Here is a 17,918-nt window from a genome sequence, read left to right as displayed (position 1 = left end):
TTTCTCAAAGTCCTCCTTTTCATTTGGTTTCATTCACACAGCAGCAAAAAATGGTTGTCAAACCTGCATGTTTCATATATTTTTCTGCGGACACAGTTGAGTTATTACAGTAATAAGAGTTCATCAGATTTTGAATGAATTTGTGAGATTTTTAGAAAATTTAGAGAGTCAGACTGAGAACGATTTTGTTTCTTACGACATTTACAGTAGGCTTGTTCATGTAACCCATGCCAAAACCTTTTCTCTTTTTTTTCACATTCTTGTTATCCACTTGTTTCCCATGAGAAAGTCTCACAAGACACGTCTAATGTGAGATGTGTAGTTCTGTGGAGCCTGGGAGACGCCATTCTTTTCACTAAACAATGATATGGTTCTTAAAACAAAGTTGGTTAGATGTGCACACACATATCTCTGTACTGTATGAGACTTCACCCGTAAATTCTGAATGATTCTTCCTTGCGGAATGAAGAAATACAGGATTGCTGAAGATTCACATTACGGCCTTTGATGTTTTTTTCTCACGGGTGTTATTTAAATGGTAGTTTGTCTTTCCCGTCTCATCCTTATTTAATGCTACCAGTAGAGTCTGGAAAAATTCAGACTGAAAACATTTATGTTTGATGACAATTAAATGCTAATGTGCAAAAAGTTCTCAGAATCCATCGATGGGTGATCAAATGCAGAAACAGGGCGGTTCCGATTGGGTCATCAGTTAGTCCAGAACTGTTGCGCTTGTTTGTACTTGATGTCTTCAATCAAAATGATGCATCATTATTACTCGTGTTCAGATTTCGGACCGTTTTATCCGCCTAGACGAGTTCTATGCTTTTCGAATGTCACTTTGATGTTTTTTCACCGATCGCAAATTAAATTTTTACTTGTTCAGCCTCCACATCCTCAAGTGACTTGTGCACATTATAAAAGCAATCTTTCTCTCTTTTTGTAAATGCAAAAATTCCTTGACACTACATTTATGTACATATGTTTCTACATAATCAAAATATATTTCACTTGTTCTCATGTTGTCTTTTATTCTGGGTTAGAGATCGCAAACTAAAACTGGACCAATCAGCTCTGAGAAAAGTGCCATATACTGTATATATCTGACGCAGTGAAGCCACTCCCCGTGTATCTCTTTCTTCAAATCAAAAACTGTTTAAAGTGATAAAATGTTAAAGAGAAAGTCTTTTGCTGCTAAGTGTTCATTTGTATTGTATATTTATGTGTTGATTTTTTATTAAAACATTCGTATAGGTGAGTTGATAATCAATATTTATTAATTCATATTAAACATAGAATTTAAATTAATATAACTATATTTCTATAAAACAAACATGAATATATAAAGCAATAAAAATGGAGCATACAGTACATATTATCTTTTGATTTTATTGTAAACCTATATAAATCATTTAAATTTCATTGATTCTGTATTGAAATAGTCAGTAGCTGCCTTCTCAAACTTTCACTGCAGCAGTGTTTATTCCTTCCCTGCAAATGTGTATTAATTCATGAAATTTTTTCATAATGATCTCTTCATCTTGAACAGAAAAGTGAATTGAGCTGGTCCTCGGGAAAAGTCAATCAAACAGATGATGCTTTCCATGTTCCGTGTGATTGGCTGTTTGCCGCACGTGTCTCACAAACTCTGGATCAAACCGGAGTTGACAGAGAACGTTTATACCAAGCGCTGTGCTACAGCTGACCCTGATCTAAACCAGGTTGTGTTTGTCCGGTTTTGTCAACTCAACACTTACTCTGCAACTCGGTGTTTGTTCACCTCGCTTCGTGATACAGGCCACAGAGCAAATTTTGTGACCAAATTATACACACACAGCTAAGGTAAATCCAGGGTAATTTCTTACTGCAAACATGCACAGTGAAATGTGAGATAACTTCAGTTATATGGCACAAAAGATTAGAAAGGTGTCAGAGGAATGCTTTCTAGATACACATAGAATTATCACACCCATATGGATAATGGCATGCTCACCACACCAACATTCCAAACTTTATTATTCTATTCACAAGATTAATTTTCAAATCAATCCTTGTCAAGCTTTCATAAACTTTAGTCAAGAAACATAACATTTATAAACAAAAATATAATGAAAACATCTGAAATCTCTTTCTGACAGAGCAAATATGAATGCAATGAACAAGAGCTTAAGAAACATAAGACCATAGTCAACTAATATAATCTCTTGTTGGGAAAAGGTGAAAAAAGGTTTTGATCAAATATTAATACATTTAATTGGAAATGCAGGTTTTGATCGATATAACAGGTTGACTAAAGCATTATGCTCACTGGATTGTAATGCCATATGTGATATGTGAGACGGCAATGCAATTATGAATGTGACTTGTAAATCTGTACCCTGACTGTACCCAGCATATATTCACAGCTCTAAATACTGATGAACATTACAGCAATGTTCGGCGCATTCAAAATTGGAGAGAGGCCAGTTAAGAAAATGTTGAAGTTTATTGATCAGAAGTCTCAAACAATACAGCTGCTAGATGGGTCCTCAGACGCAAACGTCTCACAAAGGATCTTTACACATTTACATTTACATTTAGTCATTTAGCAGACGCTTTTATCCAAAGCGACTTACAGATGAGGAAACATTGGAAGCAATTATAACAACATAGGCCACAAAATACATAAGTGCATCAAACTAGTCCATTAAAGCCTAGCACAGTATACAAAGCTAAGAATAGTGAGGTTAGTAAGTTTTTTCTTTTTTATAAAGAAGGAAAGGGAAGAGAATTAGGAAAAATCAATCAGCGACGTGTTGACGGAAGAGATGCGTTTTTAGGCGTTTTTTGAAGATGGCAACCGAGTCTGCTGATCTTGTAGCAGCTGGTGGATCATTCCACCAATGTGGAACAGATCCAGAGAAGGTACGGGAGAGTGACTTTTTTCCTTTTTGGGATGGTACCGCTAGTCGTTGTTCCTTTGCAGACCGCAGTGATCTGGCAGGAACATAGATCTGCATTAGCGAGTGGAGATACGATGGTGCAGATCCGGTGTTGGTCTTGTAGGCCAGGAGCATACCATACCATACACACACACATACCATTTCCTGTGGAACATACACTCAACACCACCCCCTAACTCTTGGTTAACTCAACTCACACACTGGTTATATTTTCAACATATTATGCACGGTTAGTAACCAATAATGAAATCTTAAAGCACATTAAATGTAAAGGCACGTTAAAACCACAATAAAAATCCTTCAATACCAATGGGAACAGGTGTTTTGACCAGATGATTTCTGGCGTCTTTGCTCTGCTGGACAACACCCCCTCTGGAAATGTTTCCAGAATGTCCCGCTGTGTGTGACGTAACAATGGATTCCAAGAAGATTAAATGGAACATTCTGCACAGTTCACCTACGTGAAATCAAAATGTAGAAACACAGAGTATGTTCTTCTCACTTATCATAATGTTCTATAGTCACGCGGGTGTTGCACAGTTTGACATAGATTAAAATAGACATTTCCACACAAGCCTTTATCGTAGGTGATGGAAATGACATTTCAGAATGGGTACATGTGCACTGCTAGAGAACTATGTGTCTGCCCACATACTGTAGGTATGTGTGGGGTCGGGGGGTTTCACCTGACTGGGTAGACTTATATTTGTAAACAGATTGTATTGTGTGTGTGTGTGTGTGTGTGTGTACATTTATGAGACACAAATCATGTGAGATGTAATATTTGGACAGCTTCTCCATATTCCTTTATTATTGTTTTCAATCAAACAAATGATATTGTTTATCAAAATGTTTGACAGTGGATAAGTAAAAGGACAGGGCTCTGCCTTTTAGATTTAAAACTGTAGAGTTCGGTTCACAGATTATTTATTAGGCCTATTCATTACTCATTGATATGGTTTAATATCAGTGGCATATCTGTTTGAGTCGGAAATGGAAAATACACTGTATATAACCATGGAGATATGTCGTGAGAAGTGATTGCATCACTGTACCATACAACAAAGGAAGCATTATGTCAGACAGCAGCTATTTGATATCTTTGATCACCTCATTCAAAGTAAGTCTGCTTGCCCTCTCTACCCATCACACCACAGAGGAAGCCTTTTCAACATTAGTGAAAGATTTATCACCTCAAATACTAAGAAGGTTTGTCAAGCCTCTTTTTTCATAAAATATTTGATGTTTCTAATCTAAGCTAAAGTTATTTTAAAACTTTATTACATTTCTTTTGCAGACATGTTTATTAAAATCACACCCGATTTATCATCATATAGTGGTCATATGGCGAAAATTCGTGATTTTCTGTGTCTTCTTGGTGTCCCATGCATGTATTAGACACGTAAAATTGCAAAAGTTAAAGTGTCGGAACAAAATATGCATTCTATCTAAAAGCGAATGCTCACACAGACCGGTCTGAAACGCTTCGTGTAACCACACCCCCACAAATCTATGTCAGTTCGTGGTATGATTTGACTAAGCCAATCTGCACGTTTCGGAGATGAAGGCCAAAGAGGAGATACATACAAACATGCATGGTATCTGGAAAATACAACGTCTTTGAACCTTAAATCGTGCATACACATAGCATTACATCTAAAACAAAAAATTATATTTGTTTTAGCAGGGTCATGTGATCCCTTAAAAAGTAGGGTAAGGAATTTCAACGAGGCTAGCATTAGCAGGCTAGCATTGAGCTTAGTCACAATGTATTGAAACAGGAAAGTGTAAGTGTTAAACCAATACAATACTCAAATACAGAAATTGCAAAACTGAAAGTGTATTTGTTTATGAAATGTCTTTTTGACCAGCTTTGTTAAAGTAGGCCTATAGATGTTTGGAAGCAACGTTTATGTTTTTAGTTACTGGTATTAATATTTCAATGTGCCGGTAGGAGAGCGGTTATTGGAAACTGTAACCCAAACAAAGGCTCTTAGAAGACTCTTATGAGATCTCTTAAACATACTCATGTTACACCAACACTTGGTACAGTGCATGCAATTCAGCCCACGTTAAAAAATAAATGTAGGCATGCAATTCTAACAAAAATATTCTACATTTGTTAATATAAACATATTTAGCTAACTTTGCCCATTAAACACCACATGCGCTAGCATTGAGAATCCAAAGTTATTTTATTACAAATTCTTCAGTATTTTATACATTATATACATAAAACTTACACAAGGCACAGATGTGCAACAGTTCGCACGGATGTGCAACAGTTCTTTGTTACAAAGACAAAACGAGCATTCCTCTTAATTCTCCTGACCTTAAATAATACTGTGAATTCATATAAAATCCTTCTCGCTGTTGAAATCCACAGACACACACACATAAAATAAGTGGTCGTCAGGTAACTTGAGAGAATTAACTTAAGCCTTGGTTCAAGGTGTGCATTAAGTTGATAAATAGGCTTGGCTTCTTGCAGTGCTTTTCTTCCTTCATAAATTAAAAACATACAAAAATATATATATGACAAGGATGAGATTCACAGAACGGAGTCTTTAAACAACAGTACAAAATATCAAAAGACAAAGCTCTACAAAAAAAAAACGTCAAAACATCCAGAACATCCCAATGGTAGAAAACCTAACCCTGAGCAAGTCCAGTGGCCAGCTCGCACCCAGCTGGCTATTTGAGCATTGTTTTCTGTATTGAACCCACTGAAAACAAATAGGGTGCATCATCCCGCCAAACGTGTACCGAAACAGAGAAAAGTGCTTAGGCCCTGTGCCGCCTCGATCGGGTCCCAAATGGTAACAGTTCTTTTTCAGTAGTGCAATCTGTGTGGGAAAGAAAATGTTTGCCGTTATATTAGAAGACAGTTTGGTGTAATGCAACTATTGTTAGTTTATTAATTTACAGATCATTAGTGGAGGCATCTTAAAATCTAGACAGAGCATTTGAGCCATTACGGCCATAAATCAGAACATTGTATTTATCTATTGGACATTTTGATATGCTTGCATGATACTAGATGTAAATATATACATGCACATACATTGCATAATGCAAATGGCAGCAGTGAATACGTACCTTTTCCTGGGCTTCACCTCCCAGCCATCACCACATTTTAAAAACGTTATTTCTTTTCCTGGTGATATCTCCGTGTCTTCAGCACAGAAGGCGAATCTATAGATTTAACATTATGGCATTAATAAAAGTAGCAACTTCAAGTGTAAAATAAGCCACTGCTGTCAGTGCTGTGTATTATAAACAAATAATACCGAACCCTAACTTACTTTTTCTGAGTCTCGCCTGCTTTGATTCTAATCCTCCGAATCTCAAGAACTTTTTCAGCCTTTTTACTCGACCACGAGAACAATGATGACTTGAAGTGCTTTAATACAGATGACCAGGAGTCGGAAGGGCCTTCCCAGCGAAGTCCAATTTTCAGAAGTTCGCCAATGTCCTCCTCAGTGAAGACGAGGAACGTGTTTGTGAGGTTTAGACCAACTCCATCAGTCCTGTGAAAACCAGAGAGAAACCAGGTCAGGACTTCAAGAGAACATTAACCTAAAAATTAAAAGCTTGCTTTGTATCTGAAAATCGTCACAGCATGACAAATCATAATGTATAAGGATATATATAATGTTCATATGCTTACATGTCCACACTGAGATTAGTAGTGTCGTTATGGGACCCGTATAGTTTGATGTAGAAAGTGGGATCTGCATCTTGCATCATCTTCCTGTCGAACACATGCATTTTCATCTGATAGTGGTAACCTGCAGAGCGACAAACTTGTTTAACAATAATCCCAAAACCTCATTTCAGTGACTCAGAGAACAAGGACGCTGCATGTGAATGATTTACCACCAAAAGGCGTGTCCCCACGAGTCTTCAGGTACATTTTACTGTTTCTCCTCTTGCGAACTTTATTGGCGTTGTAACCGATGCTGTTGCAGCGGTTCTTCCTGCAGCTCAGACAGATGCCTTTTTTGAAGCGATCAGGGCCGGTACACTGGAAGGCGTAGCTGACGTGGTCCTTGTTCATAAGGGAGTCCACGAAGAGATGCACCGCCCGTTCGTGCTCGCACTTCATGACTTCTATGAAATCTGTATGGTGGCAAAGCATTGTTAACAGAGCTTGAAAGTTAGCATTTATTACATTGATAACTTGTAAAATGTATGGTTTAAAAGTACTCACTTCCAGCGGCAGCGGTGGACAACACATCACTCAGGGAACAGCCTGGTTGTACGTCTCCACCGTTGGGATAGATGTCGATGTGTCCGATGGGTTCCTGGATGCCAATGCTGACACCCAGAGCTCCCCGCGTGTACGTGTGAAGGACGTCGACAAAGTCAGCATCTTCAGGAGAAAGTCTTTTGTGGGATTCTGTACCCTCAAACATTGGACCAGCAGGGTCTAAACCTAGTCAAATGAAAATAGTTTTTTTTAAGTGGTGCACAAGCCTTCAAGATGTACATGCTGCAAAGATGGAAATCTTACCTGTTATACGTCCAATAGTTCCATTCACAAAAGTTCCAGCATAGCCAGCGACGTGAGCACCGAGACTGTATCCAATCATGTGCACGTCTTCAAGTCGTAGCTGCTTTTCTTCCTATAATAAGCAAAACGCAGCAGTCCCTTTTAATAAAACTATTTTCACCATCCACGCTAAACCAAAGATGCTCATAGAATTGAGGGGAAACAAAATCGTATTTGGGCGAACGCTCTCATTTGTTTTAGATCTCCACAAAAGACAGATGAAACCAGCTTTGAGCTGTCAAAGTCATTGTTTCATATGCATCACTGCTGTATGCCAGATGCCAACTAGGGTGTGTGTGCGTTTTGGGCGGGCGAGATTACTCTGATGCTCATTTATACTGTTCGCATGCTCCCAAATGCCTCAAAGTCATCTTAGAAAGCCAACTCCATCCATTTATACTTATTGTTCCATGAGAATACCCACGTTGCCTTGGGCAGACTCTAAACACTTCAAAATAATAAACACAAAAAAGCCCCATCTGGAGAAAACAAACGTTCTTCGCCAGGACATCTGCCATCCTGTTCTAAGAGCGAACGAATAATATCAACAAAGACGCAAGTACGGTTGCCAATTTGCTTTCTCAAAAGACACATGCGCACAAAGAGAAACAAACAAGCCCAAAAAGATGTTTAATAGAGACACACCTGGAGCCAGTCCAAAATGGTAGCTATGCTCTTTCCGACCCGGCGAGTGTGGTTGACAGCATCAGGGTAAAGCTTGTGGGCCAGGCCCAGCCAGTCTACCACCACCATGTTTGCTTCGGACTCTCTTTTCTGTACAGCGGCCACCAGCTTGTACATCCAGCTCTCAAACATCCCACTCATCTGTGAAAGAGAACACACCCCTTACTATAATATACTTACTACCATACGAACACGGAGACATCCAGCAAATAAGTGTCAAATTCCCCCATTTACTACTTAAAAGCAAACAGCGCATTTATTTAAACCTGTTCCTGTGTGACCAAAGATATATCAAACATGAAATCTGAGGGGACCTTATGAGCCATGAAAATTTGATTTCTCACCGTCCATCCATGAATGATCAGAATGGTCTTGGATGAGGTATTGAAGCCACACGTCTCAACGCTTTCCATATTCCCGGGTATGATGTAACAGCCATCCTCATCCAGATCCAAAGATTTCCGCATATTGTACTTGATGTTGTCATGAAGTGATAACGTTACCGGATCGAAAGGCAAGTCATACTCCAGGTCATCTATAACGGATTGAATGAATTTCAGTGTAATCTCAAAGGGATTTTAAACAACATTACTAGGGGCTTAAGCCATTCCAATACAGCTAAACGTAAGTAGTCGTTTCATAACGTGCTCGAGACGTTTTAATAAAAAGCTTTTGTGGAGTGAACGATTGGGAATTCAAAAACGAAGCTTTTAAACTAACGTTCACCTTACAGGCTCTGCCAAATAACCACAAGTTTGGCAGTATATAAATAAATCTGTTAGAGCATCTGTATTACAAGCGTCATCTGAACCGCATCCGACAGCGAGCACCGCGCAACAGATTTAAATGCCACCGAGAAAAAGCTAATTAAAGCGGCGTCTCCAAATTCTCATCACTAAAAGTCCCTCCAGTTTAGTGCGAAACATCCGATACACCCCTAGAAAAACGTTTAAAATAGGCGGTGGTTTAAAAGGCAACCCCCGAGTCCCAGTGGATTGTCCGCCAGTATATCAGAAGCGGATATTTTAAACTTCCATCCATTCATCCATTCATTCATTCATTCATTCATTCATTCAAGCAAGCAAGCGGGTGAAATTGGGACTTAACTTGTACGTTTAAATCTCAAAGCACAGCCATTATTCGAAGTCATTGTTAATGAAAACAATGACCACACCGCCAACAGAAATGCATCAAAAAAGAAATCACAGCACGTCAAGCAATTTAAATGTTGCAGGTTTTAAAAGCAGTCAGATCAAGTGTTACAGACAAAGACATTCTCTTACCCGTCAATGGAACAGTCTCGCCAGCTGGTGCAGTGGCCAAAGCACTGAATAAACGGCACATGATAAAACATAAGAAAATCGATCTTCTTATCGAGTTCACTACCATAATGTTGTGAGTTTTGAGATAATTTCTTTATCGCTTGCACACCGCGGTAACCGAAGGACGTCACTGCGTCTTATTGCCTCAGTAAATGGTGTCAAGAAAATGTATGAACCTGTATCAGGTTGCTCATTAGTTTTAAATAGTTTTTTTCAGTCATCTGACCATCGGCAGATATCTACGACAGATTTCCTTCTCTCTCATTGGCCAAGCCCCTGGCACTACGCGCGAAGGCGTGGCATAAGTTGAATGAGTTGTAATTTCTTTCTCACGCTTCTATTAACCTTTTCCTTTCCGGTCTATTGATGGCGCGGAAGGCGTTCCCTCCACGGTGACGCACACTGACTGGAGCCTACTAGAGGTTAACGACCCATAACACTGTGTTGCAAATGACTGTGTTTGTATACAAATATATAAACACGAGACAGTCTGTTTGTTCAAGTGACAAACGCATGGGCCCACTTTACGTGACGTATACACGTTGCTTTTTTGTTTCTTTGGTCTTGTGAAATGTAGCTTTAAACGTATACGTAAATGTTCTTGTTGGTTGATTAGCTGAAAGAAGCAAAAAGACACTTTCATCTAAACAACAAAGGGCTTTTATAATAAAAAAATTAAGTTGTATAGTCAGTATAAATAGCAACTATTAAAACATGCAAAGTAATATGTCAGATACTAAAATAAAGTCAAACGTAACACGTAATAACAATATAAAGGATTTAAATCAAAGACACATTTACCAAATTGCAGACTCAATTATTATGCTAAATTGGGGTGGTTTTTACAGAACATATTTTCTACGACAGAATTATTTGCCAGACAGATGACCATGTTTGTCTTAAATATGATTCAAGCACATTCTGTATAGAATTAGAACAGGCAGCAGAATGTTGATGAATTCCGAGTGGGTCATGCAGATGAAGCCTGGCCCCCTACCTCCATTTATAGTGAAATCCTTTGTAGAAAACACCCCGATGAAGCATATGCACAACTTGCATTCAAGACAGGGGCTGCATACTAAAGAGCTTAACAAAAACACAGTGTTCATCAGCTACTTCTGTCATAGCAGATTAAGTAGACTGCAAAAATTGACCTAGTTAGTTCATTTGTTTCATCTAATAATGAGTGTACTCTACAAGCAATTCTACAAATTAAATGTAACTATACACTTCACTGTGGCATGTTATGAAACATGTAATCCGGTGGAATAAATTGTTCTTTACAGAATACAATAGAATGTCAGGGTATCGTGCGAGTTTTGCAGTCTAACCTGGGTTTTTTTTTAAGAATGCATCTTAAATATGAATAATCGAATAACATTTTATTGAAAATATTCAATCATAAATGTCTCTCTTTTAAATAACGCGTTCTGGTATTATCTATCATAGAGCAACTATGCCACCTACTGTTTGAGGAAATAGACTGCAGGTACGCATGATCCTTACACCAAGTTCCTATCTATCTGTGTGTTCTGATTACGTGTAGATCTGTGCAATGTTTTTCAGAATTTTTTGATAGGTTTAAATATTTGTGTTTATCAGATCACCGCCTTTTTAATACTATATAAACAAGAGACATTGATAAAAATTATGTTTTGGAAACAACATTTCTTTACGCGACAACCCAACACCGGAAATATCCAACGGCTATGGTGTTCAAAAACCGCGAGATCGATTCACGAGCCTTACTTATGCTTCGCTCTCGCGGTACTATGATATCATTCGCCGATCGGTCTGCGACTAGGCAGCGCCGCACGCAACAACTGAACACAAGCGACGAGACGAGCGTTTAGCCAGACTGTCAGTTACCATGGCAGCTACCATTGCACTGACACTAAATTATACCAGATTTCAACCCTTAACGTCATATTTCCATCACTGCCAACGATCAAAGCGATGGATTAACCTGAAAACAGGCACCCGGCTAAGCTCTTTTTGTCACTCACTCGTAAGGTTAGGACATTTATCCAGTTGACTGATTCACTAAAGGACAAAAGGTTGCGTTTATTTATATATCAGCCATTGCGTTCTTTAGAAGCAGAATATCCTTTGGTTTCGCGAGACATGAAGACGGCAGTGTGACCATATAAACACGACACGGTCATTTCTCTTAGTACTATTCATTGCTGAATTGTCTTATTTCCTGTTACTGTTATTTCAATATTCCGCCACCATGCGGCCTTCACAGAAATGATCTACTGTGCTTCAACAGTAACCGTATTCTGCACTTTTATTGTAATAAAACCACGGTTGGTTTTCTAAAGGGATATTTTTCTTTGATACTCTCTAAAGTGAAACCGTCCTGTCAAAAAAGTCAGGTGCATTATAACTGTTTTGAATCAGGTGGGTACTTTTATATGTCAAGCACAGTGTGTTATGTTTTGTCACAGACATGTTGCCACTGTGGTCTCAGGAAGGGAGCTCGCCCGTCAGATCCATAAAGAAATCCAAACTGATATAGCAAAGCTAGTGGCCCAAGGCAACAGAAGACCTCATCTCAGTGTTATTCTGGTGGGTGATGACCATGCCAGCCACACTTACGTGAGAAACAAAACCAGAACGGCTTCACTACTTGGTAAGCAATATAGAACACAAGACAACAAACTTTCATTCTGGTCTAGTCAAGACTCGGGTTTAGGCTCTATATATTACGTAAAATAATCCCCATCGTTTTTCGAACTTTTTAAATGATAAAATAGCTTTTAAAAGGGTAACGTTTTGTTTTACAGGCATGTCAAGCAGCACAATCTTCAGACCGTCATCTGTATCTCAGGAAGACCTGCTGGAACTCATCGATAGACTGAATAAGGACAACAACATCAGTGGGTTATTGGTTCAACTGCCTCTTCCAGGTACTGCATTACTGTTTTGAATCAGATGCTCATTTGCAGAACTCGTATGCTGAAGATTGTGTCATTCTCTGTCAGGACACATCGATGAGAGAGCCATATGCAACGCCGTTGCCCCAGAGAAAGATGTGGATGGATTCCATATTGTAAACATTGGGAAACTCTGCTTGGACCAGAGGTGTATGATACCAGCCACGGCAGCAGCCGTGTGGGAAATCATCAGAAGAACAGGTCAAAACTTCCAGAGAATTTGCTAGTTGCACAAGATGGTGCCGCGGTGAGCTTTTGGGATGCCTGAGTCGGCATAGTTTTCTGTCCTATAACACTGTGTGGGAAAAGGTTTTTTGATAGAAAAGAAGAAAGAAATATATTAGCGATATGACGGATCCAAATTACACATTGCTGAGTGCTTCGTTGATAGTGTTATATGACCGGAAATGAGTCTGCGGACTAACTCCACAATAGTGACCAATTGCAGAACAGCAGAACCAGACGTCGCAGCAGCGCCATGGCAGCAGTCTGATGACGGAAGCTCACCGGCGCCATCTTGAGCAGTCCATGGCCATTATGATGACTTATAGTTGATTTGCATATTGAGCTGTGAGTTAAGTACATAAGCTCTTACAACAATATCTAATGCCAGTTTATAAACTGCCGACTGCAGGGCCTTTACGTGTTAAAAAGCATTTTGATGTAAACTTTGATTATATGCTCAACATTTACTTCTACCAACTTCATTGTTCAGGCATTGAAACAGCTGGAAAAAATGTGCTTGTAATTGGACGTTCCAAGAATGTAGGAATGCCTATTGCAATGCTGCTTCATTCAGACAGAAAACATGAACGGCCAGGAGGTGAGACACATATAAAGGGATAGTTCACCTAAAAATACAAATTCTGTCATGACTCACCCTAAAGATGTTTCAAACCTGTAAACACGTTCTTTGTTCTGTTGAACACATAGCTACTGAGATTTCTGGGGCACCATTGACTACCATTAAAATGGTTGTCCAAGGTGCCCCAGAACTGTTTGTGTTCCTACATTTTCTAAATATTTACATTTGTTTTCAACAGAACAAAAATACAATATTCTTTCGACTATGGTAGTCAATGGTGACCAGAATTTCAGTTGCTAACATTCGTTCAAATATCGTTCTCTGTGTTGAACCAAACAAATTAATTCATACAGGTTAGGAACAACTGAGGGTTAGTTAACCATGACAGAATTTTCATTTTTGGGTGAACTGTCGCTTAAATGTCTGTTTGTTGATCTGTTCTTCTCACCGCAAATGCAGCTTTGTACACTCATTATGCCTTTTAGGGAAAGTTTGTATTCTGTGCCACCATTCAAAGTGTTGCATATGTCAAAAAGTCCTTTTGTTTTCATTATGAAGGTGTATTCGGTGTCATTCATTTTTTTTAACCTGATACATAATCAACTTTAAAATACTTCTTAAAACAGCACAGACAACTTAACAGTCCGAAAGTTAAGCTATTATTTAGCAACTGTGCCAGAAAATGTAAAAACCTAAGTTAATCTTAGCCACATTACGCATAAAGATTTGCAGAGTCACGATTTGATAACAAATGAAGGATTATACAACTGGACTACAATATTGTTATTCATCAACAATATTTGAGCAAAAACAGATTATTCTGTTAAAACAAAACCTTAAAAGTAGTGTTTTGTATTGTCCTACTTTTTCACAGAAAGGTTGCAAAATGTTTTCAGAGGGTTTCAGAAGAAACGTGTATTCAGTACAATCAATAAACTAACAGCCCAGTCATGTTGCTTGTTGAGAGGGAGTGAGGTTCACAAAATGAACCTATGCATGTTTAACCTGTTACCTAGGATGACCTTAACTTTTATATATTTATTAAGTATATAAATGCATTACTTGACTTGTTTATTATAATTATAAATGTATTCATTAATTTGAATAATAACTTTATTTATTATATATTGTTTTGTAATAATGAATTAAAACGTCTCCATTAACAGAATTGTATTTGTTACCAAGGCAGCCACGTAATCTGCCACGATGACCTCCGTGTCTCCTGGAGGTCATCATTATTTCAAAAGGTGACAGTTTAGTGGTTGAGGAAGGAGTCACTCATTCCTTCCAAACATGCTTTTGGTACATGATCTTTTAGAGTTCTGTTTGTCCTCTCCACCACCGCAGAGGGTTGAGGGTGGTAGGTAGATAGTGCATCAGCATGATTCAAACTAAACATTGTGTGAACTTTTGACATTTCTTTTTTTTTGGTTGATTTATTGATCTTCGTAAAATGTACGAAAAAGAGCGGCCGGATGCTGTAATTTTGGCTTGTTTGTGATTGTTCAGAGTTGAAGTAGAGCGATGAATCCACATAATAAAGATTAAAGATGAGGTTGACACAGGAATTTGGCGATTGCAACAGAAGAAACGCAAGACATGCTTAAATTACATCGTGAAATCAATCACTTTCATTGCAGGCTGGTGCTCTGACATGTAGAAAATTCCTTATGGGATAAGCACTCCTGCACAACCTTTTCTAAAGTGTTATGGTTATAAAGAGGATTTCGGCTATTGCAGTGATGTACAGTTGCTTAAGAAATTTCGTGTAAAAATCAAATTTTAGAGCCAACGCTGTTTTATCATCCTATTTAAAAACATGACACACTGACAAACAAATGATACTTGAATGCTGTGATTATGTGTATGTCAGTCTTTTAATACTTACATTTTTTATTAATCGATGAATGAATTTGCATGTATTTTACCAAGCTGGATTTGAAGAATGTGACTTTTATGTATCTTCACATCACTATACCAACCAAACTTGACTCCCATAATGTGTATTATATCTCGCAGGTGATGCTACAGTTATCATGGCTCATAGATGTACTCCTCTACCGCGACTGAAGGAACTTGGCAATCTGGCTGACATTGTGATCGCAGCTGCAGGTCAGACTTTGCGTTTTAATAGGTTTAGGTAAAAGGAGTTCACACAAAAAATCTTCCCCATTTGACTTTCCATAGTAGGAATAAAAATGACTACGGTCAAGTCAATGGGGAGCATTTTTGGGGTGAACTATTCCTTTAATCACATTACACAGCTCTCTGGAATACTGATTCTGTTTCCTACTGGATGCGATGTGTTGCGACAGGGTTTAAGTTCATATTTACACATATATTTTTATTTTCTGAATGAAAAACAAGTCTGAAATAAAATATAAAAAACATTTAGTTTTTGTTTTAGGTTATTTACAACGATTCTGTATGAATTGTTTTAGGCTGCGGGTTTTTATTCTAAAGTAAACAGGTTGGTACAAGATCTAAACTTTACTTTGTGTGAAAGACAAAAAGACTTTATCTGGAATCTAGATTGCAACATTTTTACATTTTGTAGTTTTAGAGACATTTATGACCAGATTACATTTTTAAGATGTTGAAATCAGCTCAGTGCATGTTCAGATGTGACCCGAGGATTTATGGGTAAAGGCACAAATAAGGAATTTGTGTTACTTGGTAATTTGCTTTTGAATTCACATTAATTTGAAGTAAGATTATTATTATTTGGCATTAAGTTCAATTTCCTTTGGATAGATACATTTTCATTTAAAAGAAAACGAACAGTATTGAAATATAACAAAAACACTTTGGTTGTTAAAACATGTATTTTGTTGATTAAAGAATGTGTTTTTCAAAATCTGATATTTAATTTGGATAAATACAGGTGTGCCTCACTTAATAACAGCAGATATGGTAAAAGAGGGTGCTATGGTAATTGATGTTGGCATCAATCGTGTCCAGGACCCTGTCACTGGTAAACTTCGTCTGATCGGAGATGTCGACTTCGAAGGTAAGTGTGGTATGCTTGCATGAATCTCACACTGTGACTGTGCTTTCATCGATCAATAAAAATGTCATCTTAACACATGTTTATACACCATAAATAGCTTTGTTGATGTTTTAATTACCCATCTGTGTGTGACAGTCAACATATTCTAAATCCACTTTCGTCATATAGTGACAGTTGATACCTGTTCATTTGTTTCATTATGAACGAAAAATCCCTTAAGGCTCTGTTTGGAGCTCAAAGTGCTTGCTGGCTACAGTATGCTCACCCCAAAAGTCACTTAGCAACAAGATTTATATTTTGATTTACTGTAGGAGTCTAAAAGTACTGCTTGTCTTATGCAGAGTAATGACTGTCATAGACGTAACAAAAGATATTTGTTCGTTGTCTTTGATCAGCAGTGAAAGAGAAGGCTGGATTTATCACTCCTGTGCCTGGTGGAGTCGGCCCAATGACCATCGCCATGGTGATGAAAAACACAGTCACCGCAGCCAAAAATGCCCCGACATACTGAACGAGCACAGGAAGACACCACACCATTCAAGGCATTTAGGAAGAAAGCTTTGTTTTTTAAGCTATGTCATAATCTTGATTCACTTAATTGGCACTTTTTTGTCCATATCCTGGTTATACATGCAAGCCCCTGCAAGCTTCCTCTTCCCTGCCTGTCGGCAAGCTGTTACAAGCCTTTTCTAGCATGGCAGCAATGCATGTCTGTGACAGCAACTACACCCTTGTTCTTTTCTCACCTCTGTAATAACGATTAAGATGATGCATCCTCACAGATACTGAACTGTTGCCTTTGTTACCGCAGGTGTTATTTTGTTAGAACCGTGAAATAGGGGTTTACTGCAAAAGTGTAATATTACGTGCTTCCTTGACAATGCAATGCACGAGCGAGGACGGAAGTCTTCTGAAGTTTGGGTGGGACATTGCTTAATAGGTGTGACATCATAGAGATTAATTGAAGGTTATTAGATGTCTGACAGACAAAGATGTCTGTCTGATATTAAAGGGTGGCAGCAAAAGACAGTTTGAAGGTTTAATACATTTTCTCAGGACAATTTTCTTGGAAGCCTAATTTAAATCCCAAACAACAAGACGGGACTACTGTATTAATTCATCTAACATATGTGTTTTTGTTTATTCTGAAATGTGAACTGTTTTTTTATAAACTGTATAGGGTATATTTATGATTTTCATCAGTATAAAATGATTTGATATGATTTCTGTTGTTTACGCATTCACATCATTTCTTTTTACCTAATAAAAAACCTTTGAATTAGGTCGATGTATATCGGAAGCTTCTCTGCAACGTTTCGTGTGGTAAACAATACTGTGGAATAACTTTGGTTGGATTTTTATTTGGATTATTATGACCTTAAATGTTTTTCCAAAAGGGCCCAGAAAATGGTTTGTTTGACCCAACAATGGGTTAAAACAACCCTGAATTTTGGGTTAATTTACAGTTGAGTTCAACCCTTTATGACACAGTGCTGGGTTGAAAATAACCAAGCATTTTTTAAGTGCGTGCAATACCAAACCATGGTTCTGGGAACCAATCATTGTTTCAAATTTGTAATCATGTTGAATAAAGGCTGCCGTGCCTAGCAAAAAATGATCAAAGATATAAAAGAATCAGCCTGTAAATACATCAAGAAATA

The 17,918-nt window shown here is 38.1% G+C and overlaps 2 protein-coding genes across 2 annotated transcripts; one reads left to right on the top strand and one right to left on the bottom strand.

Moving 5' to 3' along the window:
- Positions 1 to 5,114: 5,114 nt before the first annotated feature.
- On the bottom strand, positions 5,115 to 9,836 carry lipg (lipase, endothelial). The gene is made up of 10 exons (XM_079468001.1): positions 9,465 to 9,836; positions 8,526 to 8,716; positions 8,143 to 8,322; positions 7,459 to 7,570; positions 7,156 to 7,380; positions 6,822 to 7,064; positions 6,613 to 6,733; positions 6,248 to 6,472; positions 6,042 to 6,137; positions 5,115 to 5,788 (listed from the first exon to the last, which is right to left on the bottom strand). The coding sequence occupies exons 1-10, from the start codon at positions 9,568 to 9,570 to the stop codon at positions 5,776 to 5,778; spliced, it is 1,512 nt and encodes a 503-aa protein (XP_079324127.1). The 5' UTR covers positions 9,571 to 9,836; the 3' UTR covers positions 5,115 to 5,775.
- Positions 9,837 to 11,290: 1,454 nt separating this feature from the next.
- mthfd2l (methylenetetrahydrofolate dehydrogenase (NADP+ dependent) 2 like) lies at positions 11,291 to 17,548 on the top strand. Its single transcript, XM_079468000.1, has 8 exons — positions 11,291 to 11,516; positions 11,954 to 12,138; positions 12,293 to 12,415; positions 12,491 to 12,643; positions 13,158 to 13,265; positions 15,267 to 15,359; positions 16,132 to 16,257; positions 16,653 to 17,548. Exons 1-8 carry the CDS (start codon positions 11,374 to 11,376, stop codon positions 16,766 to 16,768), a joined length of 1,047 nt encoding a protein of 348 aa, XP_079324126.1. The 5' UTR covers positions 11,291 to 11,373; the 3' UTR covers positions 16,769 to 17,548.
- Positions 17,549 to 17,918: the final 370 nt, after the last annotated feature.

The sequence above is a fragment of the Barbatula barbatula genome (assembly GCF_947034865.1).
Source record: "Barbatula barbatula genome assembly, chromosome: 11".
In the NCBI taxonomy this organism is placed as follows: domain Eukaryota; kingdom Metazoa; phylum Chordata; class Actinopteri; order Cypriniformes; family Nemacheilidae; genus Barbatula; species Barbatula barbatula.
The sequence above is the reverse complement of the archived record's forward strand: the minus strand, read 5'-3'. Positions and strand labels throughout refer to the sequence as shown.

Coding starts and splice junctions, on each gene's coding strand:
- lipg (XM_079468001.1), bottom strand. CDS start 9,570: ATGGTAGTGAACTCGATAAGAAGATCGATTTTCTTATGTTTTATCATG. Junction 6,473..6,612: donor ACTAATCTCAGTGTGGACAT/GTAAGCATATGA, acceptor TGGTTTTCACAG/GACTGATGGAGTTGGTCTAA. Junction 6,138..6,247: donor GCAGGCGAGACTCAGAAAAA/GTAAGTTAGGGT, acceptor TTAAATCTATAG/ATTCGCCTTCTGTGCTGAAG.
- mthfd2l (XM_079468000.1), top strand. CDS start 11,374: ATGGCAGCTACCATTGCACTGACACTAAATTATACCAGATTTCAACCC. Junction 13,266..15,266: donor AAAACATGAACGGCCAGGAG/GTGAGACACATA, acceptor TATATCTCGCAG/GTGATGCTACAGTTATCATG. Junction 16,258..16,652: donor CGGAGATGTCGACTTCGAAG/GTAAGTGTGGTA, acceptor GTCTTTGATCAG/CAGTGAAAGAGAAGGCTGGA.